Source organism: Emys orbicularis, chromosome 7, assembly GCF_028017835.1.
Source record: "Emys orbicularis isolate rEmyOrb1 chromosome 7, rEmyOrb1.hap1, whole genome shotgun sequence".
Taxonomy (NCBI): domain Eukaryota; kingdom Metazoa; phylum Chordata; order Testudines; family Emydidae; genus Emys; species Emys orbicularis.
Genome location: NC_088689.1, coordinates 67,847,572 through 67,874,747, shown reverse-complemented (window position 1 = coordinate 67,874,747; position 27,176 = coordinate 67,847,572). Strand labels below are relative to the sequence as shown.

Below are 27,176 nucleotides of genomic sequence, written 5' to 3'. Positions count from 1 at the left end.
CAGACCCAGAATCCTTGCAAACCAAAGCCCCTATCTCTGTAGAGAGCTCTCTGCCTATTTCACAAACAAAATTGCTAGAATCAGAGGACCTCACTGCAACAAAGGTAACTTCTCCAGAGCCAAGGTTGCCTCCCGTCCCGCCTCCTTTGGTGGAATTTAGACCAATCCCCTGGATAGAGGCCCTGGAAGCTCTGAGGTGTATCTGGCCCACCTATTCTGAAACTGCTACCTGTCATTCATGCCTGGTCAAGACCACCAACGAATACTTTATATCAGACCATAAACACTTCTTTGAAAGAGAGCTCGCAGATAGAATCATAGACTTTAAGGTCAGAAGGGACCACTATGATCGTCTAGTCTGACCTCCTGCACAGCGCAGGCCAGAGAATCTCACCCACCCACTCCTGTATCAAACCTCTAACCTATGTCTGAGCTATTGAAGTCCTCAAATCATGGTTTAAAGACTTGAAGGTGCAGAGAATCCTCCAGCAAGTGACCCATGTCCCACGTTGCAGAGGAAGGCAAAAAAACCCCAGGGCCTCTGCCAATCTACCCTGGAGGAAGATTCCTTCCCGACCCCAAATATGGCGCTCAGCTAAGCCCTGAGCATGTGGGCAAGACTCACCAGCCAGACACCCAGGAAAGAATTCTCTGTAGTAACTCAGATCCCACCCCACCTAACATCCCATCACAGGTCATTGGGCATATTTACTGCTAATAGTCAAAGATCAATTAATTGCCAAAATTAGGCTATCCCATCATACCATCCCCTCCATAAACTTATCAAGCTTAGTCTTGAAGTCAGATATGTCTTTTTCCCCCACTGCTCCCCTTGGAAGGGGAACTTCACTTCACTCCTCTGATGGTTAGAAACCGTCGTCTAATTTAAAGTCTAAACTTCCTGATGGCCACTTTATATCCATTTGTTCTTGTGTCCACATTGGTACTGAGCTTAAATAATTCCTCTCCCTCCCTGGTATTTATTCCTCTGATATATTTATAGAGAGCAATCATATCTCCCCTCAGCCTTCTTTTGGTTAGGCTAAACAAGCCAAGCTCTTTGAATCTCCTTTCATAAGACAGGTTTTCCATTCCTCGGATCATACTAGTAGCCCTTCTCTGTACCTGTTCCAGTTTGAATTCATCCTTCTTATACATCGGAGGCCAGAACGGCACACAGTATTCCAGATGAGGTCTCACCAGTGCCTTGTATAACTGTACTAACACCTCCTTATCTCTACTGGAAATACCTCGCCTGATGCATCCCAAGACCGCATTAGCTTTTTTCACGGCCATATCACATTGGCGGTTCATAGTCATCCTGTGATCAACCAATACTCTGAGGTCCTTCTCCTCCTCTGTTACTTCCAACTGATGTGTCCCCAGCTTATAACAAAAATTCTTGTTATTAATCCCTAAATGCATGACCTTGCATTTTTCACTATTAAATTTCATCCTATTACTATTACTCCAGTTTACAAGGTCATCCAGATCTTCCTGTATGATATCCCGGTCCTTCTCTGTATTGGCAATACTTTCCAGCTTTGTGTCATCCGCAAACTTTATTAGCACATTCCCACTTTTTGTGCCAAGGTCAGTTATAAAAAGATTGGTCCCAAAACCGATCCCTGAGGAACTCCACTAGTAACCTCCCTCCAGCCTGACAGTTCACCTTTCAGTATGACCTGTTGTAGTCTCCTCTTTAACCAATTCCTTATCCACCTTTCAATTTTCATATTGATCCCCTTCTTTTCCAATTTAGCTAATAATTTCCCAGATGGAACCATATCAAATGCCTTACTGAAATCGAGGTAAATTAGATCCACTGCATTTCCTTTGTCTAAAAAATCTGTTACCTTCTCAAAGAAGGAGATCAGGTTGGTTTGGCACAATCTACCTTTTGTAAAACCATGTTGTATTTTGTCTCAATTACCATTGACCTCAATGTCCTTAACTACTTTCTCCTTCAAATTTTTCCCCATGACCTTGCATACTACAGATGTCAAACTAACAGGCCTGTAGTTACCCAGATCACTTTTTCCTTTCTTAAAAATAGGAACTATGTTAGCAATTATCCAGTCATACAGTACAACCCCTGAGTTTACAGATTCATTAAAAATTCTTGCTAATGGGCTTGCAATTTAATGTGCCAGTTCCTTTAATATTCTTGGATGAAGATTATCTGGGCCCCCCGATTTAGTCCCATTAAGCTGTTCGAGTTTGGCTTCTACCTCAGATGTGGTAATATCTACCTCCGTATCCTCATTCCCATTTGTCATCCTACCATTATCCCTAAGCTCCTCATTAGCCTCATTAAAGACTGAGGCAAAGTATTTGTTTAGATGTTGAGCCATGCCTAGATTATCCTTAACCTCCACTCCATCCTCAGTGTTTAGCAGTCCCACTTCTTCTTTCTTTGTTTTTTTCTTATTTATATGGCTATAGAACCGTTTACTATTGGTTTTAATTCCCTTTGCAAGGTCCAACTCTACATGGCTTTTGGCCTTCTCACTTTATCCCTACATGTTCTGACCTCCAGTAAGGTAGCTTTCCTTGCTGATCCCTCCCATCTTCCACTCCTTGTAGGCTTTCTGCTTTTTCTTAATCACCTCTCTGAGATGCTTGCTTATCCAGCTTGGTCTACAGCTCCTGCCTATGAATTTTTTCCCCTTTCTTGGGATGCAGGCTTCTGATAGTTTCTGCAACTTTGACTTGAAGTAATTCCAGGCCTCCTCCGCCTTCAAATCCACAAGTTCTTCAGTCCAATCCACTTCCCTAACTAATTTCCTTAAAAAAATTAAGTTAGTCCTTTTGAAATCAAAAACCCTAGTCACAGATCTATTTTTGTTTATCCTTCAATTTAGTTTAAACTGAATTAGCTCATGATCGCTCGAACCACGGTTGTCCCCTACAACCATTTCTTCTATGAGGTCCTCACTACTCACCAAAACCAAATCTAAAACGGCATCCCCTCTTTTTGGTTCAGCAACTATCGCATCCAGGAAAATCTGAGCCCTATTATTATTACTAGCACTTGTCCTCCAGTCTATGTCTGGGAAGTCAGTCTCCCATGATCACACAATTCTCATTAGTATTTACTTCATTAAAAACATTAAAGAGGTCTCTGTCCATATCCAAATCAGATCCCGGTGGTCTATACCACACCCCAAGCACTATCCCAGGGGAGGCTCCAGTAGCTTTCTTCCCTGATGTGGTTTTTGCCCAGACAGACTCTGTCTTATCCATTCCATCCCTTCTTATTTCTTTACAGTCTACCTCATAGACTCATAGATTTTAAGGTCAGAAGGGACCATTGTGGTCATCTAGTCTGACCTCCCGCATGATGCAGGCCACAAAAGCTGACCCACCCACTTTCCCTTAACTCAGCTGTTGAAGACTCCAGATCGTGATTTAAAGACTTCAAGTCGCAGAGAATCCTCCAGCTTGCGACCCCTGCCCTATGCTGCGGAGGAAGGCGAAAAACCTCCAGGGCCTCTGCCAATCTACCCTGGAGGAAAATTCCTTCCCGACCCCAAATATGGCGATCAGTAGAACCCCGAGCATACAGGCAAGAATCTCCAGCCGGACCCTCATTTTACCAGCGATGGCACGTTATTGCCTAATTGACTAAAATCACGTTATCCCATCAAACCATTCCCTCCATGAACTTATCTAGCCTAATCTTGAAGCCAGGGAGGTCTTTCGCCCCCACCGTTTCCCTCGGAAGGCTGTTCCAAAATTTCACCCCTCTGACGGTTAGAAACCTTCGTCTAATTTCAAGCCTAAACTTCCCCATGGCCAGTTTATATCCATTCGTTCTCGTGTCCACATTAGTACTGAGCTGAAATAATTCCTCTCCCTCCTTGGTATTTATCCCTTTGATATATTTAAAGAGAGCAATCATATCCCCCCTCAGCCTTCTTTTGGTTAGGCTAAACAAACCGAGCTCCTCGAGTCTCCTTTCATAGGAAAGGTTTTCCATTCCTCGGATCATCCTAGTGGCCCTTCTCTGTACCCGTTCCAGTTTGAGTTCGTCCTTTTTAAACATAGGAGACCAGAACTGCACACAGTACTCCAAATGAGGTCTCACCAGCGCCTTGTATAACGGAAGCAGCACCTCCTTGTCCCTACTAGAAATACCTCGCCTAACGCATCCCAAGATCGCATTAGCTTTTTTCACAGCCACGTCACATTGCCGACTCATAGTCATCCTGCGATCAACCAGGACTCCGAGGTCCTTCTCCTCCTCCGTCACTTCCAACCTATGCGTCCCCAACTTATAACTAAAATTCTTGTTAGTCATCCCTAAATGCATCACCTTACACTTCTCACTATTAAATCTCATCCTATTATTATTACTCCAATTTACAAGGTCATCCAAGTCTCCCTGCAGAATATCCCGATCCTTCTCCGAATTGGCAATACCTCCCAACTTTGTGTCATCCGCAAACTTTATCAGCCCACTCCTACATTCGGTTCCGAGGTCAGTAATGAATAGATTAAATAAAATCGGACCCAAAACCGAACCTTGAGGAACCCCACTGGTGACCTCCCTCCAACCTGACAGTTCACCTTTCAGTACTACCCGCTGCAGTCTACCCTTTAACCAGTTTTTTATCCACCTCTGGATTTTCATATCGATCCCCATTTTTTCCAATTTAACCAATAATTCCTCATGCGGCACAGTATCAAACGCTTTACTAAAATCGAGGTATATTAGATCCACCGCATTTCCTTTATCTAGAAGGTCTGTTACTTTCTCAAAGAAGGAGATCAGGTTGGTTTGGCACGATCTGCCTTTCGTAAACCCATGTTGTAATTTGTCCCAATTGCCATTCGCCTCAAGGTCCTTAACTACTTTCTCCTTCAAAATTTTTTCCAAGACCTTGCATACTACAGATGTTAAACTAACAGGCCTGTAGTTACCCGGGTCACTTTTTTTCCCCTTCTTGAAAATAGGAACCACATTAGCTATTTTCCAGTCCAACGGTACCACCCCCGAGTTTACAGATTCATTAAAAATTATCGTTAAGGGGCTTGCAATTTCTTGTGCCAGTTCCTTCAATATTCTAGGATGAAGATCATCCGGTCCGCCCGATTTAGTCCCGTTTAGCTGGTCAAGTTTGGCTTCCACCTCTGATGCTGTAATGTCAATCCCCCCTCCTTTATTCCCCTCTGTCCTGCTCACTCTATTTCTAAGCCCTTCATTAGCCTTATTAAAGACCGACGCAAAATATTCATTTAGATATTGTGCCATGCCTAGATTATCCTTAATCTCCACTCCATCTACATTCTTCAGCGGTCCCACTTCCTCTTTCTTTGTTTTCTTCCTATTTATATGGCTATAAAACCTCTTACTATTGGATTTAATTCCCCTCGCAAGGTCCAACTCTACACGGCTTTTGGCCTTTCTCACTGCATCCCTACATGCTCTGACCTCAATAAGGTAGGTTTCCTTGCTGATCCCTCCCCTCTTCCATTCTTTGTACGCTTTCTGTTTTTTCTTAATCGCCCCTTTGAGACGCCCGCTCATCCAGCTAGGTCTAAATCTCCTGCCCACTAACCGTTTTCCCTTTCTCGGGATACAGGCCTCAGACAGCTCGTGCAACTTCAACTTGAAATAATCCCAGGCGTCATCTGCCTTTAGATCCCTAAGTAGTCGCCTTAATTTATTAAAGTTGGCCTTTTTGAAATCGTAAACCTTAGTCACAGTTTTATTTCTGTTCATCCTTCCATTTAGTTTAAACCGAATTAGCTCATGGTCACTCGAGCCAAGGTTGTCCCGTACAACCATTTCCTCAACGAGGTCCTCACTACTCACCAGCACCAAATCTAAAATTGCATCCCCCCTTGTCAGTTCAGTTACTACTTGATGAAGGAATTCATCTGCTAGCACGTCTAGGAACATCTGAGCCCTATTATTGTTACTAGCATTTGTTCCCCAGTCTATATCTGGGAAGTTAAAGTCCCCCATGATTACACAGTTCTTATTAGTTTTTACTTCCCTAAAAACATTAAATAGTTCTCTGTCCGCATCCAGGCTAGATCCCGGCAGTCTATAGCACACTCCAAGCACTATCTCAGGGGAGGCTCTAGTAGTTCTTTTACCCAGTGTAATTATTGCCCAGACAGACTCCGTCTTATCCATTCCATCACTTATTATTTCTTTACATTTAACCTCATTATTGACATACAATGCCACTCCCCCACCTTTACCTTTCTTCCGGTCATTCCTAAACAGCACATACCCTTCCATACCTGTACTCAAGTCATGACTACTGTTCCACCATGTTTCGGTTATTCCTACGATATCCGGTTTCATTTTTTGGACCAGGAGCTCCAATTCCTCCATTTTGTTACCTAGGCTTCTCGCATTGGTGTATAAACATCTTACCGTATGCTGTCTATCCTTTCTCCCATTAGTTATGCAATTTGGTACGGACCCCGTACTGTCCAACTGCCCCCTCCTTCTCATGTCCAATCCCCTACCCGTACCTATATCTGTGCTTATCTCTTCACCCTCCTTTTCAGTGTTGGAATCTGGCGTGGAGATTAACTGGACATCTCCCAACCGTCTCCCCCAATTTCCTAGTTTAAAGCCCTTTTGATGAGATGAGCCAGCCTCCCTCCCAGAAGTCTATTTCCTTCCCTACTCAGGTGAAGTCCATCCCGTGAGAACAGCTGTCTGTCCCCGAAAGCCTCCCAGTGGCCATACATCCCAAAGCCCTCCTTATAGCACCACTCCCTTAGCCAGCTATTTATCCTCACAATTCTGTCTGCCCTTTGCCGTCCTTCTCTAGGAACAGGCAGAATCCCACTGAAGATAATCTGAGCCTCAACTTCCTTAAGCGTCTTCCCCAGCCTGGCATAATCTCCCTTGATTCTCTCTAGCGAGAACCTAGCCGTGTCATTCGTTCCTACGTGAAGGACGATCAAGGGGTTCTTACCTGCTCCTTTTAGGATCCTTTTCAACCGCAGGTCCACATCCCGTATCTTAGCGCCCGGCAGACAGCACACCCTTCTGTTTTCTGGGTCCGCCCTGGTCACAGGCCTGTCTAACCTCCTCAGTAAGGAGTCTCCAATCACATAAACCTGCCTTTGCCTGGTGACAGTGCGATCTACCAATCTATCCCCTGTTCCCTGCAGTCGTAACTCCTGTCTGTCTCTATTTTCCCTTATAGTCCCCCTAGTGCCATCCTGTATCCTCCCGGGGCCGAGTATTGATGCTGTCTCCATCAACTCCTCCCCTCTCTCTATTGGACTAGCTGCCCTTCTTTTCTTCCTCTGCCTCCCACCATCAGTTACCACCTGCTGCGTTCCCTCCTCGTTATCCAAACACCCAAACCTGTTCCTGAGTTCTATTTCCCCCTCACTAGCCCTCCTTTTCCTTGGTCTGCTTCTTACGGTCACATGCTTCCACTGCTCCTGTTCTCCCCCCGACATTCCCCCCTCACAGACCATAGCCCCCACTTCTACCTGCACCCCCGAGCATTCCCCTTCTGCCACTCCCTGCCTTTGCTCCATCAGCTGCTCGAATCCCCTTCTAAACTCCACCAGGGTCTCTACCTGCATCTCCAACCCCCGAACCTTTTCCTCTAACAGGTCAATTAGGCGACATTTCATGCAGACATACCTCTGGTCAGACGCCCCAGCTAGTATCGTGTACATACCGCAGCTGCCACATGCAATCATCTGCATTGTGTCCCCCGCTGCTTGGCTCATGGCCGCCGTGGGTCCAGCCCACCGCTTCTGGGGATACAGAGCACACCAACCTCCGTGCCCCCTGCCTCCCCTTCCACCTCCCCTGTTAGCAGCCCTGTTTGCCGGCTCCTGGGGGCCGATGCTACCTCATCATTGATATACAGTGCTACTCCACCACCTTTGCCTTTGTCTTTCCTAAACAGCACATACCCTTCAATACTTGTACTCCAGTCATGACTACTATTCCACCATGTTTCTGTTATCCCTATAATATGTAGTTTCATTTCCTGCACTAGTAACTCTAGTTCCTCCATTTTGTTACCTAGGCTCCTCGCATTGGTGTACAAACATCTTTATTTTTGCTGTTTGGCTTCGCTCACATTCTTTACCCGATTAGGCCCAGACATTCTACTGCCAGTATCACCTGTTAGACTGGTATCTACATTACCCTTCCTCCTTATGTCCATTCTCCTATCCACGGCTGTATCCTTTCTTACTTCGTTTTCTTCCCTCTCAGTGTTAAAATCCGGCATGGAGATTACTACGACATCTCCCCCCAATTCCTAGTTTAAAGCTCTCTTAATCAGTTGTGCCAGCCTCCATCCTAGAAGTCTGTTTCCCTCCCTACTCAGGTGAAGTTCATCCCAAGAGAACAATCCTCTGTCCATGAATGCCTCCCAGTGGCTATACATCCCAAAGCCCTCCTTATAGCACCACTGCCTGAGCCATCTGTTGATCACCATAATCTTGTCACAGGCAGAATCCCACTGAAGATCACCTGAAGCCATCTTTCAGAAGCTTCCACTTAGTGCTAATAGCTCACCAACAATTGCCATGTTTCCAATCTCCCCTTTTTTGGCCAAGATATTGAAAAGTTGCTGGCTTTCAAGCCCCAGTAGAGTATGTCCTCTCAGTGTCCTGGGTACCACAGTCAGATTTCAGGCCAGAACACTGCTCAGAAACAACTCTGCTGGGGCTGATATATGAACTTCTTCTTATTTTAGACAGGAAATAAATGTCTTTGCTGATACACTGAAGGCTGCTGAGAGCTCTACTAGTATGAGCCCTACTGTGCTTTTGGTGAACACCCGAGCTTTGGGGACTAACTATGGTTGAGATCCCAGAGAATTGTTGTAGGGAACTACTCCCCATCACCCATCCTGTCTCAGGCGGAGTCCCCCACTTTTTCCCTCTTTAACACCTATTTTGAGTTCTTGCTGAGTGATCATGAGACACCATAGATTCGTGCATCAGCAACATGCAGATGTCACAACTGTATGTCTCCTCCACTGATTCGACTCCTGCCATCATCAAGATGTCTCAGCCCCTGGAAGATATCAGCAGATGGATGAGAGTAGTTGGTTCAAGCTCAATATAAGAGAGACAAAAATGATGATAGCAGGAAGGGGCACATTTTGAGTGACTTCATACACTAAACTTGCCAGTGATCAAGGGCATCAGATTGTTCAGGTGACGCACGGTTTCAGGGTCATGCCGGACTCACCTTTGCTCCTGGACATAAAAATTGCCAAAAGGACAAGGAATGCCCTCATCCATCTCTGGCCCTCTTCCTCCTCTTGTTTAAATAAGAACTACATTTTCATTTTCCCCAGGTTAGACTACTGCAGTTCACTGTGCCTTGGGCTTAACACAGCCATCACAAGAAGGCTGGAATTGACACTCCACATGGCAGCTCACCTCATTAGCAGCAAAAGCCTATGCAAACATATCACACACACATGTTTTGTGAACTCCGCTTCTTCACATCAGAGTGTTCAAGATACTGCACCTAATTGACAGCTCTGAATGGATTGGGCCCTGGCTACTTTAGAGATCTCCTCATCCTCCAGGACAGCTATGTTGCACAGGAATGATGCAGTTGGGTAGACCAAGGTTAGGTTGTCAGGCACTGGGGACAGAACCTTCTCTAGGCTGAGCCCTACCTGATTGTTCTGATCCAAAGGTAAGATGCATGTTTTCAAGATAATTTTTGCCCAGGAATGGGGCACATGTTTAATAAAAATCTGAACACACAAACACCCGGATCTGAGGGTGGGGAAAAAGGAAGACATCATAGTTCTAGTTGTATGTCCAATCACAGGAAAATCCATCCTCTACATGGGAGTCTGCATACTGGCTGAGAGCTGATGGCTTTTGCTCCTTTTTTTCTACATTTAGCATTACAGATAGTTAACTTATTTAGCCGTCAGGAACAGTATCCCCGATAATGTCATGGTAAACCTGGTGGCTAAACTTTATGACTTTGTCTTCACCCACAACTATTTCACATTTGGGGACAATATATACCTTCAGGTCAGCGGCAGTGCTATGGGTACCCCATGGCCCCACAGTATGCCAACATTTTTATGGCTGACTTAGAACAATGCTTCCTCAGCTCTCGTCCCCTAATGCCCCCTACTCTACTTGCGCTACATTGATGACATCTTCATAATCTGGACCCATGGAAAAGAAGCCCTTGAGAAATTCCACCATGATTTCAACAATTTCCATCCCACCATCAACCTCTGCCTGAACCAGTCCACATAGGAGATCCACTCCCTAGACACTACAGTGCTAATAAGCGATGGTCACATAAACACCACCCTATACCGGAAACCTACTGACCGCTATACTTACCTACATGCCTCCAGTTTTCATCCAGACCACATCACACGATCCATTGTCTACAGCCAAGCTCTAAGATACAACCGCATTTGCTCCAATCCCTCAGACAGAGACAAACACCTACAAGATCTCTATCAAGCGTTCTTAAAACTACAATAGCCACCTGGTGAAGTGAAGAAACAGATTGACAGAGCCAGAAGAGTAGCCAGAAGTCACCTATTACAGGACAGGCCAACAAAGAAAGTAACAGAACGCTGCTAGCCATCACCTTCAGCCCTCAATTTAAAACCTCTCCAGCGCATCATCAAGGATCTACAACCTATCCTGAAGGACAATCCATCACTCTCACAGATCTTGGGAGACAGGCCAGTCCTCGCTTACAGACAGCCCCCTAACCTGAAGCAAATACTCACCAGCAACCACACAACAAAAACACTAATCCAGGAACTTTTCCTTGCAACAAAGCACATTGCCAACTCTGTCCATATATCTATTCAAGGGACACCATCATAGGACCTAATCACATCAGCCACACCATCAGGGGCTTGTTCACCTGCACATCTACCAATGTGATAAATGCCATCATGTGCCAGCAATGCCCCTCTGCCATGTACATTGGCCAAACCGGACAGTCTCTACGCAAAAGAATAAATGGACACAAATCAGACATCAAGAATTATAACATTCAAAAACCAGTCGGAGAACACTTCAGCCTCCCTGAACACTCAATTACAGACCTGAAAGTCGCAATTCTTCAACAACAGACTCCAACGAGAAACTGCAGAATTGGAATTAATTTGCAAACTGGACACCATTAAATTAGGCTTGAATAAAGACTGGGAGTGGATGGGTCATTTCACAAACAAAAAACTGTTTCACCATGCTATTTTTTCCCCTACTGTTACTCACACCTTCTTGTCAACTGTTTGAAATGGGCCATCCTGATTATCTCTACAAAAGTTTTTTTTCTCCTGCTGATAATAGCCCACCTTAATTAATTAGTCTAGTTATAGTTGGTATGGCAACCCCCATTTTTTCATATTCTCTTCCTACTGTATTTTCCACTGCATGCATCTGATGAAGTGGGTTTTAACCCATGAAAGCTTATGCCCAAATAAATTTTCTAGTCTCTAAGGTGCCACAAGTACTCCTTGTTCTTTTTGCTGATACAGACTAACACTCTGAAACTTAACTTACTTTCTAACTCCCTTCTTTTTTGTATTTGCATTTTGTCGAGCAGGTCTATAAAGCACTACTTCCTAATGGACCAAGGAGATTTCTTTGTTCACTTCATGGATCTAACAGAAGAGGAACTGAAAAAGCCGGTAGATGACATTATACCTACTAGATTAGAAGCTTTGCTTGAATTAGCCTTGAGAATGAGCACTGCCAACACAGACCCATTTAAAGACGATTTAAAGGTAAGAGTCTATATAAGCAGAAAATAATCTGAAATAGAGCAGTGAGGCCCATCCATGTCCTAGAAAAATCCATATGCTTTAAAGAAAATTGTAAAAGCAAAGCAAAGAATCCTAGAAAATATAGATGGAAGTAAAAGCCCTCTTCAGCTGTCTCAGGATACTCTCCTTTCCACTTCCATTCCTGCTTCATTATTGACTCCTGTGCTGAAAGGATCTGTAGTACTGCTAAGTGGGTACTTCCGCTTTTATTTCTAGCTCTGAACCCCATAGCCCAAAATAATAAAATGAAGTGTTTGAGTCAATTAGTAGCGTCTGTCTACCTATTATGTTCAGAAACTTTTGCATGAAAGTCCCAAGAGCTTCTTGAACCTTTATTCAGGTCTAGCTGTCCAGTAGTAACTGACATTCAGCAGAGATGGATCTTTGCTGCCCCTTGTTTAGCTCTCTTGAAGTTAATGATCTCTCCACAAAACATCAAATTGACCATTCTTCTATCTGTTCATGCTCTAATGTCACCAGAACTGACACTGCTGATTAGCTCATCAACAGCATGATGGATACTGTACCAGTCGCTATTACTTAATTGGGTATTGTTTTCAAGACTTGAGAATGAATCTAACAACACTTCGTACAATGCATTCAGGCCAGTCCTCTTGCCACACATGTCTGCAGCTAAACAATAATAGAAAATGTCCAGCAACATCTTTTTCCTGCTCTTTGTTTCTTTACAGATTGACCTGATGCCCCATGATCTCATTACACAGCTCTTGAGAGTTCTGGCCATTGAAACGAAACAGGAAAAGGCCATTATCAATGCTGATCCTACAGAGCTCACTCTCAGTGGCCTAGAAGCATTTTCTTTTGATTACATTGTCAAATGGCCTCTGTCACTCATTATAAACAGGTAAAGTATTAGGCCACAAAGGAAAAACGCAAACCTACTTCTGCACAGAACTCATACAGTAGTTTAAAAAAACAAGACAAAACAACAGAATGTCTCTTTCTTGGAAGATGTAAACTACCTAGGTTAGTGATACGTAAAAGGGCAGTACTGAGGTCATTTACTTCCATTGCTATGCCTGTTAGATCCTTAGACCTTGACTTTATCTGCATTAAAACACTGGCAAATTATTGGTTATATGACCAAAATACCTGAGGCGTCTTTAGAATTTCAGGCTTCTGTTTTAAACTATATAAAAACATAAAACTTAGCTGGAAATTCTAGCAACATATTTTATAACTTAAGATTGCCTATGTATTTCCAGTCTAACCCTCACCATCCCCTATTGTAGTCACTCATAACTTTCTGAAATGGTTGCCTTTCAGGCAGAAATATTCCAAGTTAGGTCTCTGCTTGAAGGTGAATTCTTATTTTAAAGTTTGAGCAAATGGATCAGCCATTCTTTGAATGAGAGAAGAGTTGGGGAAATACATTTCCCTCATTATTTTAAAAAAAGGCACTTCTGTAGTAGCTCTTGAAACAAAATGAAGCAAACCATTGTAATTGAGAAATACCTTTAGTGTTGTGGTGAAAATTGGTTTTTATTTGACCAAGTTCTTCTTCGAGTGCTTGCTCATATCGATTCCAATTAGATGCATGCGCTCCGCGTGCATGATCACACTGGTCTACAATTTTTGAGAAGTTGTCTGCTTCAGAGATAAAATGTGCTATTTATTATGTATTTTGATGTGCTGAATTCAAATATGACAATTAAAACAACTGATTGGCTACTGTTTCTAAGATATTTAAGTTTTTACATTTTATGTCTATGTATATTGTGTAGATAGTAGAGTTTTAATCATAAATTGTAAACCTAGGTCTTTTCATGTGTTTATGGTTGCTTTACATGATAATATTTCACCTGCCCTGTTTATGTAACACTTTAAAAATCAGCAAAAGGGTTATATAAATAAAATTTATTATGAAACAAAAGGCAAAAAACTATTCTGTACATAGTTTAGTCCTATTCAGTGTCTACTCGGCGCTTCTTGGCTTGTCTCTTGTATTCATTAAATGGAGCATCTCTTGTCACTGTCCAGCAATAGTCTGCAAGCATTGATGGGCTCCATTTGCCCTGATAGCGTTTCTCCATTGTTGCAATGTCCTGGTGAAATCGCTCGCCGTGCTCGTCGCTCACTGCTCCGCAGTTCGGTGGAAAAAAATCTAGATGAGAGTGCAAAAAATGTATCTTTAGGGACATGTTGCAACCAAGGCTTTTGTATGCCTTGAGGAGGTTTTCCACCAACAACTTGTAGTTGTCTGCCTTGTTGTTTCCGAGAAAATTTATTGCCACTAACTGGAAGGCTTTCCATGCCGTCTTTTCCTTGCCACGCAGTGCATGGTCAAATGCATCATCTCGAAGAAGTTCACAAATCTGAGGACCAACAAAGACACCTTCCTTTATCTTAGCTTCACTTAACCTTGGAAATTTTCCACGGAGGTACTTGAAAGTTGCTTGTGTGTTGTCAGTGGCCTTGACAAAGTTCTTCATCAGACCCAGCTTGATGTGTAAGGGTGGTAACAAAATCTTCCTTGATTCAACAAGTGGTGGATGCTGAACACTTTTCCTCCCAGGCTCCAATGACTGTCGGAGTGGCCAGTCTTTCTTGATGTAGTGGGAATCTCTTGCACGACTATCCCATTCGCAGAGAAAACAGCAGTACTTTGTGTATCCAGTCTGCAGACCAAGCAAGAGAGCAACAACCTTCAAATCGCCACAAAGCTGCCACTGATGTTGGTCATAGTTTATGCACCTCAAAAGTTGTTTCATGTTGTCATAGGTTTCCTTCATATGGACTGCATGACCAACTGGAATTGACGGCAAAACATTGCCATTATGCAGTAAAACAGCTTTAAGACTCATCTTCAATGAATCAATGAACAGTCTCCACTCATCTGGATCGTGAACGATATTGAGGGCTGCCATCACACCATCGATGTTGTTGCAGGCTGTGGAAGCAGAGAAAGAACTGACAGGAAGGGGATGCAATGCATGACAGTTCATTAGCAAGAGTTAGGCTAACTGTAACCCCAATAACGCGAGATTTGTAGAAGCGAGGAATGTGTGAGGCGAGTGGGAAAGAACTGTGTGAGAAGTTGTTGCGACCTTGTGTAGATAATGTGTAGATAATATGGAATGTAGACTAAGAGTCTACATTAGTGAGCAAAACAAGATATCAGAATGACCTATGTATAAACAAAATGCAGCTGTTGCTCATTATTGTCTGTAACAAAAGGTATAAATGCTTGCTGTAATTGTTTACCTGTTGAGAGACCTGCTTAGCTCTCTCCCTCTATGCAATTGATAGAGAGAGAGAAAATAAAGTATCTGATTTGCTGTACCCAAACAAAAAGTGAGAACTCTGTTATTCTCCGACAAGGCTATAAGATCACCTTCGATGAAGAAGAATGGAACAAGATCCTTTTGACGGTCACGGAACATGGAAACCCTAACATCACCTGCCAGGAGATTCCACTGCTGTAGTCTGGAGCCCAACAGCTCTGCCTTACTCTTGGGTAGTTCCAAATCCCTGACAAGGTCATTCAGTTCACCTTGTGTTATGAGGTGTGGTTCAGAGGAGGAGGATGGGAGAAAATGTGGGTCCTGTGACATTGATGGTTCAGGACCAGAAGTTTCATCCTCTTCCTCGTCTGACTCAAGTGAGAGTTATTCTGGTGCATCAGGAACCGGCAGTCCTTCTCCGTGGGGTACTGGGCGTATAGCTGATGGAATGTTTGAATAATGCACAGTCCACTTTTTCTTCTTTGACACACCTTTCCCAACTGGAGGCACTATGCAGAAGTAACAATTGCTGGTATGATCTGTTGGCTCTCTCCAAATCATTGGCATTGCAAAAGGCATAGATTTCCTTTTCCTGTTCAACCACTGGCGAAGATTAGTTGCACAAGTGTTGCAGCATATGTGTGGGGCCCACCTCTTGTCCTGATCTCCAATTTTGCAGCCAAAATAAAGGTGAGAGGCTTTCTTAACTATAGTGGTTATACTGCGCTTTTGTGATGCAAAAGTCACTTCACCACAAACATAGCAGAAGTTATCTGCACTGTTCACACAAGTACGAGGCATCTCTGCTCACTTTGGCTAAACAGAAATGTGTCCCTTTGCAAAATCAAACACTGACAAATAAGAGAGCACGACACTGTATGATTTCTAGAGCTGATATCGGGCAATTTGTTCAGCAGAGTGATGTAAACTTCGTTATGATTGCATCATCCATGACTTCTAGGAATAACATGATGCAATTCATATCATGTGTGACGCAATACCAGCTTCAGATTGCATCATTCATTGTTTTGCCTAAAAAGCAAGTACTGTCCAAACCCAGTCATAGATTTATTCATAGATCCAGTCAAAGATGTATTTTAGTCATTTCTGGTTTAAATTGAGATCCCTTCCCTTTATAACTCACTTATCCTCCACCATTCCCAAGTCAAGGGTCGTATATCCTGACCCAGTAGCATATCTTGAAAACTAGAGCCAATCAACAATTTTAAGCATCATTTTCGTTCTCAGTGACCCAGAATTAGTAAAGTTTGACTACATTTATTTCAGAAGAATTTTGGCTGTAGAGCAGTATCATCGGAAGATTTTTACCCTAGCAACACTCGGTGGGTCAGCTGAGGCGCCCTCTGGAGTGGCGCCCTTATGGCGCTGGATATATGCCCCTGCTGACCCAGCGCCCCCTCAGTTCCTTCGTACCGCCCGTGATCGTCGTTGGAACTGTGGAGCGCGGCTTAGCTGATCTCCACTTCCCTAGCTCTTAGCTCGTTTATTTTTGTAGATAGTTGTTATAGAGTAGTTGTTGTTAGTTTCTAGTTGTAGTTAATAGTAGTTATTGTTGTTAGTGTACATAGTAATTGGAGGTAAGGGGTCTCTCCCCTTCCGTCCCTCCTGGTACCCGGGCTCATGCCTAGGTCTCCGAGTTTCAAACCGTGCTCGGCCTGCCTTAAGCCGATGCCTACGGGAGACCCCCACGACTCCTGTTTGAAGTCGCTGGAGGAATCCCATCAATCAGATAAGTGCAGCATTTGTAAGGCATTTAAGCCTTGGACTAAAAAGGAGCGGGACTTTCTCTTGAAGCAGCTCCTGATGGAAGTGGCACTTAGCCCAATGTCCTCGGCCCCGCGCCGAGACCCAGGGCCGTCGGTCCAAAGCGTGCCTTTGGCACCGGAAACAAGAGCTTCGTGACCCGGCACCGGACGTATCCGGCACCGCTACCAGCACGGCACTGTTCGCTGTCTCCGGGATCTAAGAAGCAGCACAAGCAACCTGCTGCTCCGATGCAGTTGCCGGCACCGCCTGTGCCCCCCTTGGAGCAGCGTCCTGTGCCGGACCACCCCTCGAAGGCTCCAACTCCAGCACTGTCGATTCCGGCGCCACAAGCGCCGTTGAGTCCGGTGCACATAAGCTCCCCAGTGCATACCGTGGTCGAGCTCGGCCTACCTTCCACCCCGGAGACTTTACTTTCTCCACGGCACGTGACCTGATTGCGTTCACCGAGCTGGGACCGTCGCAACCTTCAGTACCGCCAGTGCAGGCTGTTCCCTCGAAAGGGAAGCCCTCCATGATGCGCCCTCCGTCGCAGAGCGAGACGGGTCAGCACCGATCTCGATCCCAATCCAGGTCACGGTCCCGATCCAGCCGTTGGGCTTGTCCACGCACCGCTCCGCCTCACGAAGATCTTCGTCCTGCTGCAGCCAGTACCGGTCCAGCTCCCGGCACCAATCCCAGTGCTGATCTACTCGGAGTCGATCCCGGCACCGCTCCGCCCGTAGATCTTCATCGAGATCCAGATTTGCCTCCCGGCACCGATGCGACCGTCGGTCCCGATCCAGATCGCACCGCGGCGCTGATCTCCATCTCCGCGGCGCGGGGCAACAACGCAGGACAGTGCGACCCAGCATGAGCGCTCGGCTCCACCTTGGCCGTCCCACCCCAACTCGAGGTCGTCCCAAGGAGAAAGTGGCTACCACGTCCATGACCAAGACACGGACGGTGCTAGCCAATGGCACGACGAGAGGCAGGATCCTGCTTAGGGACCCCCACAATGGTCCTTTTGGACCCCATGGGCATGCCATCAGGCCCAAGGTGTCCCCTCGGGGGCTTCTCGCTCTGCCCACTTGGAACCCCGAGTCCCGGAGGCCACTGTCAGTCGCTCCCCCCCCGGGGGCTTGGAGGCGACGGCCCTACCCTCTGCTCATGCCCATGCCCCTAGCATGGTGGACCTAGGGAGCCGGACTCCCCTCCCCCAGCAAGATTTGCCCCAGGACCCATTAGTCCTGGGCGTATCCTCCTCGTCTTCGCCTGACAAGGTGGTGGCGGGTACATCCTCCTCTGGCCCCCCACCTGTAGACCTCCATGCACACCAAGACTTACTTCGCAGGGTGGCACAAAACATGAACCTCCAGGTGGAGGAGGTGGTGGAGGTCGAGGACCCGGTAGTGGACATTTTATCTGCCAATACCCCGACACGTATAGCCTTGCCGTTTATTCGGACCATCCAGGCTAATGCTAATACAATCTGGCAATCTTCGGCGTCCATTCCTCCCACTGCCAAGGGGGTGGAGAGGAAGTACTTGGTCCCCTCCAAAGACTATGAGTACTTGTACATTCACCCCCAACCGTGCTCCCTCGTTGTACAGTCCATTAATGAGAGGGAAAGACACAGCCAACAAGCTCCCGCTCCTAAATCCAAGGACGCTAGACGCCTGGATTTATTCGGCCGCAAGATCTATTCTACTGGCAGCCTACAACTCAGAGTGGCTAACCAGTAGGCCCTCTTGAGTCATTATAATTATAATACTTGGAACTCGATGGGAAAGTTCAAGGAGCTTGTTCCTCAGGAGTCCAGGGAGGAGTTCGGGGCCTTGCTAGAGGAGGGTAAGAAAGTAGCCAGGACATCTTTGCAGGCCTCGATAGATGCGGCAGACTCGGCGGCTAGGACTCTAGCCTCGGGCGTAGCTATGCGCCGCATTTCGTGGCTGCAGGTGTCCGGTCTTCCCCAGGAACTGCAGCAAACTATCCAGGACCTGCCCTTTGATGGCCATGGTCTATTTTCAGACACAACTGACTCCAGAGTCTGAAGGATAACTGGGCCATCATGCGTTCATTGGGCATGCATACCCCGGTGACGCAACGTAGGCCTTTCCGACCCCAATCACAGCGCACCTGCCCTAACCCCCGGCCGAGACAGGACTTCTCTAGAAGACGCGGCCGGGGTGGTAAGAGGAGACAATCTGGTCCTCAGACGGGCCAGAACCAGGACCCCCCTAAACCATCGGCGGGGCCCAAACAAAACTTTTGAAGGTGTGCCCGAGAGCGGAGCACCAGTCTCCTTACAGGATCCTTCCCCACCTTTCACCAACCACCTCTCCTATTTCCTCCCTGCGTGGTCCCGCATAACCTCAGACCGCTGGGTCCTACACACGATGGAGAGTGGATACCGCCTTCAATTTGTTTTTTCCCACCCTCCCTCCCCATCCCTCTTCAGGGACCCTTCTCACGAGCAACTCCTCCTACAGGAGGTCCAAATGCTCCTAACTATCGGAGCTATAGAGGAGGTTCCAAAGGAACTGAGGGGCAGTGGGTTTTACTCCTGCTACTTCCTAATCCCCAAGGCGAAGGGGGGGCTGCGGCCCATTCTGGACCTGCGTGGACTCAACAAATTTATGGTAAAGTTGAAGTTCCGCATGGTTTCCCTGGGGACCATTATTCCTTCCCTGGATCCTGGAGACTGGTACTCCGCCCTCGACATGAAGGATGCGTACTTCCACATAGCGATTTACCCGCTGTACAGGCACTTCCTGGTCAACCAACAGCACTTCCAATTTACTGTCCTTCCCTTCGGCCTATCCACTGCACCAAGGGTATTTACAAAGTGTATGGCCCTCGTAGCTGCCTCACTCCATCGACATCGGATCCAAGTGTTTCCGTACCTCGACGGCTGGCTCATTCAGGGTCGCTCCAAGCTCCAGGTGCAATCTCATGTTCAGTTCACCATGAGCTTGTTCAGACAGCTGGGCCTGCTGCTCAATGTCGAAAAGTCCACTTTGGAGCCGACCCAAAGAATAGACTTCATCGGAGCAGTCCTGGATTCAAATCTCGCCCGGGCATGCCTACCGCATGCCCGCTTTCAGTCCATGGCGAGCATTATCCACGGCCTCCAAAGCTTCCTGACCTTGACAGCACGGACGTGCCTCGGTCTACTGGGACACATGGCGTCTTGCACCTTCGTGACCAGACATGCCAGACTGCGCCTCCAGCCACACAGGCCTGGCTCTCATCCGTGTATCGCCCGGGCCGGGACAATTTAGACACAGTGCTCATGGTACCGACGGAAATCTTAACCTCCCTGGTCTGGTGGCTGAACCCCAACTCGGTATGCGGGGGGATGCCATTCTATGCCCCACAGCCCTCCCTGGTCGTAACCACAGACACATCATCTCTGGGCTGGGGCGCTTACCTTGTGGACCTTCGCACACAGGACCTTTGGTCCACACAAGAGAGATCCCTGCACATCAACGTACAGGAACTGAGAGCAGTACGCCTGGTGTGTCAGGTGTTCCGCAAACACCTTCAGGGTCGTTGTGTCGCAGTTTTCACAGACAACACAACGGCCATCTTTTACATCAACAAACAAAGGGGAGCGCGATCGTCCCCCCTCTGTCAGGAAGCCATTTGCCTGTGGGAATTCTGCATAGCCCACTCGATTGACCTGGTGGCGTCGTTTCTTCCAGGAGTCCAAAACACCTTGGCAGATCACCTCAGCAGATCCTTTCTGAGTGGTCGATTCGCCTGGACGTTATCCATTCTCTTTTCCGGAATTGGGGGTTTCCCCACATAGACCTTTTCGCCTCTCGCGAGAATTGGAAGTGCCAGGTGTTCTGCTCTCTCCAGGGGCACTCCCCGGGCTCCCTATCGGAGGCCTTCCTGATACCATGGAAAGACCACCTGTTCTACGCCTTTCCTCCATTCCCGTTAGTCCACAAGATCCTTCTCAAATTGTGCAGAGACATGGTCCGCTTAATCTTGATCGCCTCGGCGTGGCCCAGGCAACATTGGTATACCACTCTCCTCGATCTGTCGGTGACCACCCCACTTCCACTCCCGTTGTGGCCGGACCTGATCACTCAGGAACACGGCCGACTATGTCGTCCGGACCCGCAATCCCTCCATCTCACAGCATGGATGCTGCATGACTAACTCAATCTGAGCTACGTTACTCCCGCTCGGTGCAGCACATACTTTTGGGTAGCAGAAAGCCCTCTACTAGGTCCACGTATTTGGCCAAGTGGAAGCGTTTCTCCTGCTGGTGTGCCCTGAGCAATACTCCCCTTCTGGAGGTACCAGTACCTACCATCTTAAACTATCTCTTGTCTTTGAAACAGCAAGGCTTGGCAGTTTCATCCATCAGAGTACACCTAGCAGCGATTTCGGCCTTCCCGCCAGGCGAAAATGGGCACTCGGTTTTCTCCAATCCCATGGTCAGCAGGTTCCTCAAGGGATTGGAATGTCTGTACCCACAAATTCGGCATCCGGCACCTATGTGGGACCTCAGCCTGGTCCTATCCAGACTCATGGGTGCCCCGTTCAAGCCGATGGCCACTTGCTCGCTCCTGTACAGCTTTCCTCGTCGCCATCACTTTGGCGAGACGTGTGTCGGAGCTTCGAGCCCTCACGTCGGACCCAACCGTGTTCCATAAGGACAAGGTACAGCTGCGACCACACCCCGCCTTCCTTCCTAAGGTGGTGTCTGCCTTCCATGTCAACCCAAGACATCATCTTTCCAGTCTTCTATCCGAAGCCGCACGCTTCTCGACGAGAACAGCAGCTGCACTCCCTTTTAGGAGGACGACCCAGCTGTTCGTAGCTGTGGCAGACTGGATGAAGGGCCTTCCGGTTTCCACCCAGCGCATCTCGTCCTGGATTACATCATGCATCTACGCGTGCTATGACTTGGCTGGTGTCCCAACTACACATCTTACTGCCCACTCCACTCGGGCTCAAGCTTCGTCCTCCGCCTTCCTGGCTCACGTACCCATACAGGAGATCTGTAGGGCAGCAACTTGGTCATACTTTGCTTCCCACTATGCGATAGTGCAGCAGTCCAGGGGTGATGCCGCATTTGGTTCAGCGGTCCTTCACGCCGCGACATCTCACTCCAACCCCACCGCCTAGGTAAGGCTTGGGAGTCATCTAATTGGAATCGATATGAGCAAGCACTCGAAGAAGAAAAGATGGTTACTCACCTTTGTAACTGTTGTTCTTCGAGATGTGTGGCTTATATCCATTCCAAACCCGCCCTCCTTCCCCTCTGTCGGAGTAGCCAGCAAGAAGGAACTGAGGGGGCGCTGGGTTGGCAGGGGCATATATCCGGCGCCATAAGGGCGCCACTCCGGGGGCGCCTCAGCCAACCCACTCAGTGTTGCTAGGGTAAAAATCTTCCGACGATCGTGCACGCGGCGTGCACACACCTAATTGGAATGGATATGCGCAACACATCTCAAAGAACAACAGTCACAAAGGTGAGTAACCGTCTTTTACGATAGTTTGAAAATTCCACTTAAGCTGCGGCACAATCTCCTGCCTTCATTAGCAAGTGCTGGTGTAACCCACATACCTCCTGGGTGTGGTGCTCTGTCCCAGCTAGTGGCACCAAGACCACTAAGAGAGAGATTGAGTCTACTCTACAGCTTTAGCTAAGGGCCATATGGATTTTAGCTCATGCAGTAGAGCTCATGTATTTAGCTCCAGAGGTCCCAGGTTCGATCCTGACAACTGGGGTCTGTCAGTGTTACATTGGCAGTCCTGCCTGTGACACACAAACAGACAGGAGGTTGCTCTTTCAACAGGAAGGAACAAAATGAGTTCACCTGGGGTCCCACAATTAGCTGTTAATAAATGACCAAAATGGTATATCCTTTAATCTGGGCCTCACCTTTTAAAAATCAACAGGCTTGTGGGACTTTAAAAAAAAAATTCATGCTTATAAGACAATATTTCTGCTCTCTAAAGGTGAGTGTGGTGTAAACTAGATCCATACTCTGGGGTTTAGGCTTAAGTTAGAGCTAGATACTGGCTAACAAGTTCATTGAGCTGCGTACTTGGGAGAAGTACTGTCAGCAAAAGTATCACAGCCTCCAGGTGTCTGACCCTTTTCTTTTATCGTTGGAGAGGCTCTAGACTAAAGTCTGTTCTGTTACGAGGGCTATACTTAAAAAGCAAATGTTCTGTGAGATGGTCCCCTCATGTTTCTGCTTTTGGGATGCAGGTCTCTGCTGCCTTGCTTTAGAACTCTGCAGAAAGCTGCATCTATTGGGTGGGGCACAAGGGCCTTTTTGTGACACTGAACGTTTGGTGTCCAAAGATATTAACAGAAGTGCCAGCCCCACCCACCTCTGTTCCCCCTTTTAGTGCATTGACAGCAAGTAGAGGAAACTGTCACTGTGTCCAGAGCCTGGTCCTTGGCCATGTCTTTCTCCTTTTTCTCCTAAAAATCTTGGTGAAAAGTAGAAGCATTAACACTAGTTTTTAGTGTCGTTGGTGCAATGCTGCATGCTTTGGCATCTGCCAGCCTTCCAGCACTCCTTCCCCAGACAGGCATGAGTGTGTTTTTTTCAGAACTGTGCAGAACAGTCGGGAGCAGGGGGCTGTCTGGCTGTTCATGGTGTTGGGGAGTTTGAGGAGGGGGTGCTGGAAGGCTGGCATCACTACTGGGGCAATTATGATTGTGGTTGCTTTAGTGGTGAGTAGTGCATCTCTGGGTGGAGGAGTAAAATGTATGTCATGTTAGACGCCTTAGCTTTTTATTTCCTTGCTTTGGTGGTTTTATATTATGTGTGGTATATAGAGCAACCTTATCTTGTCTGCTAATTAGAATGGGGTTTAATCTTTATTATCTTCGTTCTTCCTGTGTTCTATTTCCAGGAAAGCTTTAACCAGATACCAGATGCTTTTCAGACACATGTTCTATTGCAAGCACGTGGAGAGACAGTTGTGCAATGTTTGGATCAGCAATAAGGCTGCTAAGGAGTACTCACTACATTCAGCTAAGTGGTATGGCTTTTTTTTCTCCTACTGGAGTATTGTGAAGTTTTTTTTCTTCTTAGTGGTTACACATTTTAAATGTCCCTTGTTCTGGTCCCTTCGCTAAGTCATTGTACGTGCTTTTGCCAGGCGAAGAGCAAACTGCAGTTGTTTTAAGCAGCATTTCAGCATCTGATAGAAAGCCTGCTGATTAATTCAGACCTTGTACTTAATGGTTATTATTCTTTAAAGATAATTTAGTGCTAGTAAAGTATTAGTAAAGTGTACCCACCCTCGGTGAGATCTCTGGTGGTCTTAGCCCCCAATAAGAAAGATGACAGGGAAATAGGTGTCTACCCCGAAATCAAAGTATGCTAAAACACTCAACCTGTTTGGCAGAAAGCTGGCCTGCAGTTCAGGATCACTAACCAGCTGGCATTGCTGGGGCACTATGACTTTAACTTCTGGGACAATATATTAAAATTTATAGACATATTGCCAAAGGATGCAAGACAAGGACTTCTTGGTTGCTAGATGAGGGAAAGTTATTGGCTAGAACCTCATTTCAGGTGGGGTTGGATGCTGCTGACTCTGCTGCTAGGGCATGGCATTGGCCATTTCAGTGCACAGATGTTCATGGCTCCAGTCATTAGTCTCCCTCGAGGTCCAACACACTTTCCCTTTGAAGGCTCATCCCTTTTTCTCCAAGCAGGCTACATGACAAGCCACATAGTCTGAAAGACTCCAGGTCAACACTCAGATCTTTGGGCACATATATACCCGTCCCAAAGAAAAAGCAGTTTTGTCCTCAGCAGCCACACTATTTTGCTTTCACACCTTGCCACTAGGACAGGGGTTCTCAAACTGGGGGTCGGAACCCCTCGGGGGGTCGCAAGGTTATTACATGTGGGGTCGCAAGCTGTCAGCCTCCACCCCAAAGCCAGCTTTGCCTCCAACATTTATAATGGTGTTAAATTTATAAAAAAGTGTTTTTAATGTATAAGGGGGGGTCGCACTCAGAGGCTTGCTGATATTTTCTTCATCTCATCTGGTCACCCTACTCACCACAGACCAGTGGGTCTGAAGCACAGTGGAATTGGGATAAACCCTTTAGTTCATTTCTATCCCCCTGTAGTAGGGTTGAGCCGGGGCTCTACCCTCCGAGATGGAGGGGTGCCACACCGGCTCACTAAAGTGCAGACAGTCCCACCTCAGGTCCCTTTACGTAAGGGCTGAGCGGCTCACAGTTCAGGAGCTCAGGCCCTTAGGTAGGGGCTGAGCGCTAACTAACCGTCTAAGCAGGCCCTGGCCCTGGATCAGGGCGGGGCAGAAACAGTCACAGCTCAAGCCCTTTTGGGGCAGGGGTTGAGCAAACAAACAGTTAAGGAGCCCAGGCCCTGCGGTGCAGGGGCTGAGCAGACAAGCAGTCAAGGCGCCGAGGCCCTGGGTCAGGGCGGGGCACAAACAGTCCCAGCTCAGGCCCTTGGATGCAGGGGCGGAGCAGACAAGCAGTTAAGGGGCCGAGGCCCTGGGTCAGGGCGGGGCACAAACAGTCACAGCTCAAGCCCTTTGGGGCAGAGGTTGAGCAAACAAGCAGTTAAGGGGCCCAGGCCCTGCGTCAGGGCGGGGCACAAACAGTCACAGCTCAAGCCCTTTGGGGCAGGGGTTGAGCAAACAAGCAGTTAAGGGACCCAGGCCCTGGGTCAGGGCGGGGCGCAAACAGTCACAGCTCAAGCCCTTTGGGGCAGGGGTTGAGCAATCCAGCAGTTCAGGTAAGCCCAGGCTCCTACACCTGAGCGTCGGGTGAGGGGGAAGCCTGCCACCCGGGTGGGGTGGCAGGGGGGAACGCAGGCCCACCCACTCCACTGCGTTCCAGCCCGGGGCCCTAGTAGCGGTTACTGTCGCTGCCGGTCAGTGGGGTATCCTGACCGAAACACACTGACATCGGCTCACAGGCCTCTGCAGCCTGACCGGGGTCGGCTACCCCCGGGATACTTCCTTGTTCCCCCTCGGGGCTTACCTCGGCGGCGATGCTGGGTTCGGGCCAGTCCAGCAGCATCGGCTCCTCCGGTGCGGGGCTTGGGGGCCGGTCCGGCAGCTCTCCCCCAGAGTAGCTGGCACGGGGCAGGCTTGACTCCTCCTCGGGGCAGCTGGTCCGGGGCAAGCTTGGCCCGTCCTCCTCGGGGCAGCTGGTCCGGGGCAAGCTTGGCCCGTCCTCCTCGGGGCAGCTGGTCCGGGGCAAGCTTGGCCCGTCCTCCTCGGGGTAGCTGGCATGGGGCAGGCTGGGCCCGTCCTCCTCGGGGTAACGGGTCCGGGGCAGGCTGGGCCAGTCCTCCTCGGGGTAACGGGTCCGGGGCAGGCTGGGCCAGTCCTCCTCGGGGTACCTGGCGAGAGGGAGGCTTGACCGGCGCGGGGCGTTAGCAGGCGGCTCGCGGCCTGCGGCTGTCTCCCAAGCGGGAGCTCGGCCCGGGACGTCTGCTCTCTCTGGCGGTCTGGGCCTCACTGAGCTCTGCTGGCGGGCTTTTATACTTCCGGGTCAGGGCCGTGACCTCGGAGGGGCGGGCCCCGGACCCGGTGGCTCCGCCCACGCTGGGGTTGGAGGAAGCTCGGCCCTGTCGGAGATGGAGGGGTGCCACACCGGCTCACTACACCCCCCTTCCCACTCTCTTCCCTATACATCTTCAGGGACCACTCTCATGAGGAAGTTCTCCTTTGGGAGGTGCAGTATCTCCTACAATTGGGAGCCATAGAGGAAGATCCGCAGTTGCACAGAGGGAAGGGGTCTTATTCCCTCTATTTCCTGATCCCAAAAGCAAAATGAGGCCTCAGACCCATACTAGACCTGTGACACTTACTCCTGGTATTTCCTAATACCGAAAGCAAAAGGGGGCCTCAGACCCATCTTGGACCCGTACAATCTCAACAAGTTCATGAAGAAACTAGTTTCAAATGGTCTCTTTGGCCACTATCATCCCCTCCCTGGATCCAGGAGATTGGTACGTTGCCCTCGACTTTGAAGGACGCATACTTCCACATTTCCGTAATCCTGCCCCACAGGTGCTTCTTAAGGTTTACAGTCAGGAGTTCCCACTACCAATTCACAGTACTACCTTTTGGCCTATCATCAGCACCTTGAGTGTTCACCAAATGTATGTCCGTCATAGCTGCTTTTCTGCGGAAAAGGCAGGTTCAGGTATTTCCTTACGTAGATGACTGGGTAGTCAAGGGCCAGTCCAGAACACAAGTGGATCAGCATGTCTCCCTCATAAGATCCACCTTCAATGCATTGGGCCTCCTCCTAAACACTCAAAAGTCAACGCTCACCCTTCCTCAGAGAATAGAGTCCATAGGGGCAGTGCTAGACTCAACACAGGCCAGAGCATTC

At 47.9% G+C, this 27,176-nt stretch overlaps 1 protein-coding gene across 1 annotated transcript in view; it reads left to right on the top strand.

Moving 5' to 3' along the window:
* Positions 1-27,176, top strand: part of TUBGCP2 (tubulin gamma complex component 2) — a 90,284-nt gene that overhangs the window by 41,428 nt on the left and 21,680 nt on the right. Inside the window, exons 11-13 of the mRNA XM_065407949.1 lie at positions 11,567-11,747; positions 12,479-12,651; positions 23,693-23,821. Of these exons, the coding sequence (XP_065264021.1) occupies positions 11,567-11,747; positions 12,479-12,651; positions 23,693-23,821 (483 nt within the window). The remainder of the gene's footprint in view (positions 1-11,566; positions 11,748-12,478; positions 12,652-23,692; positions 23,822-27,176) is intronic.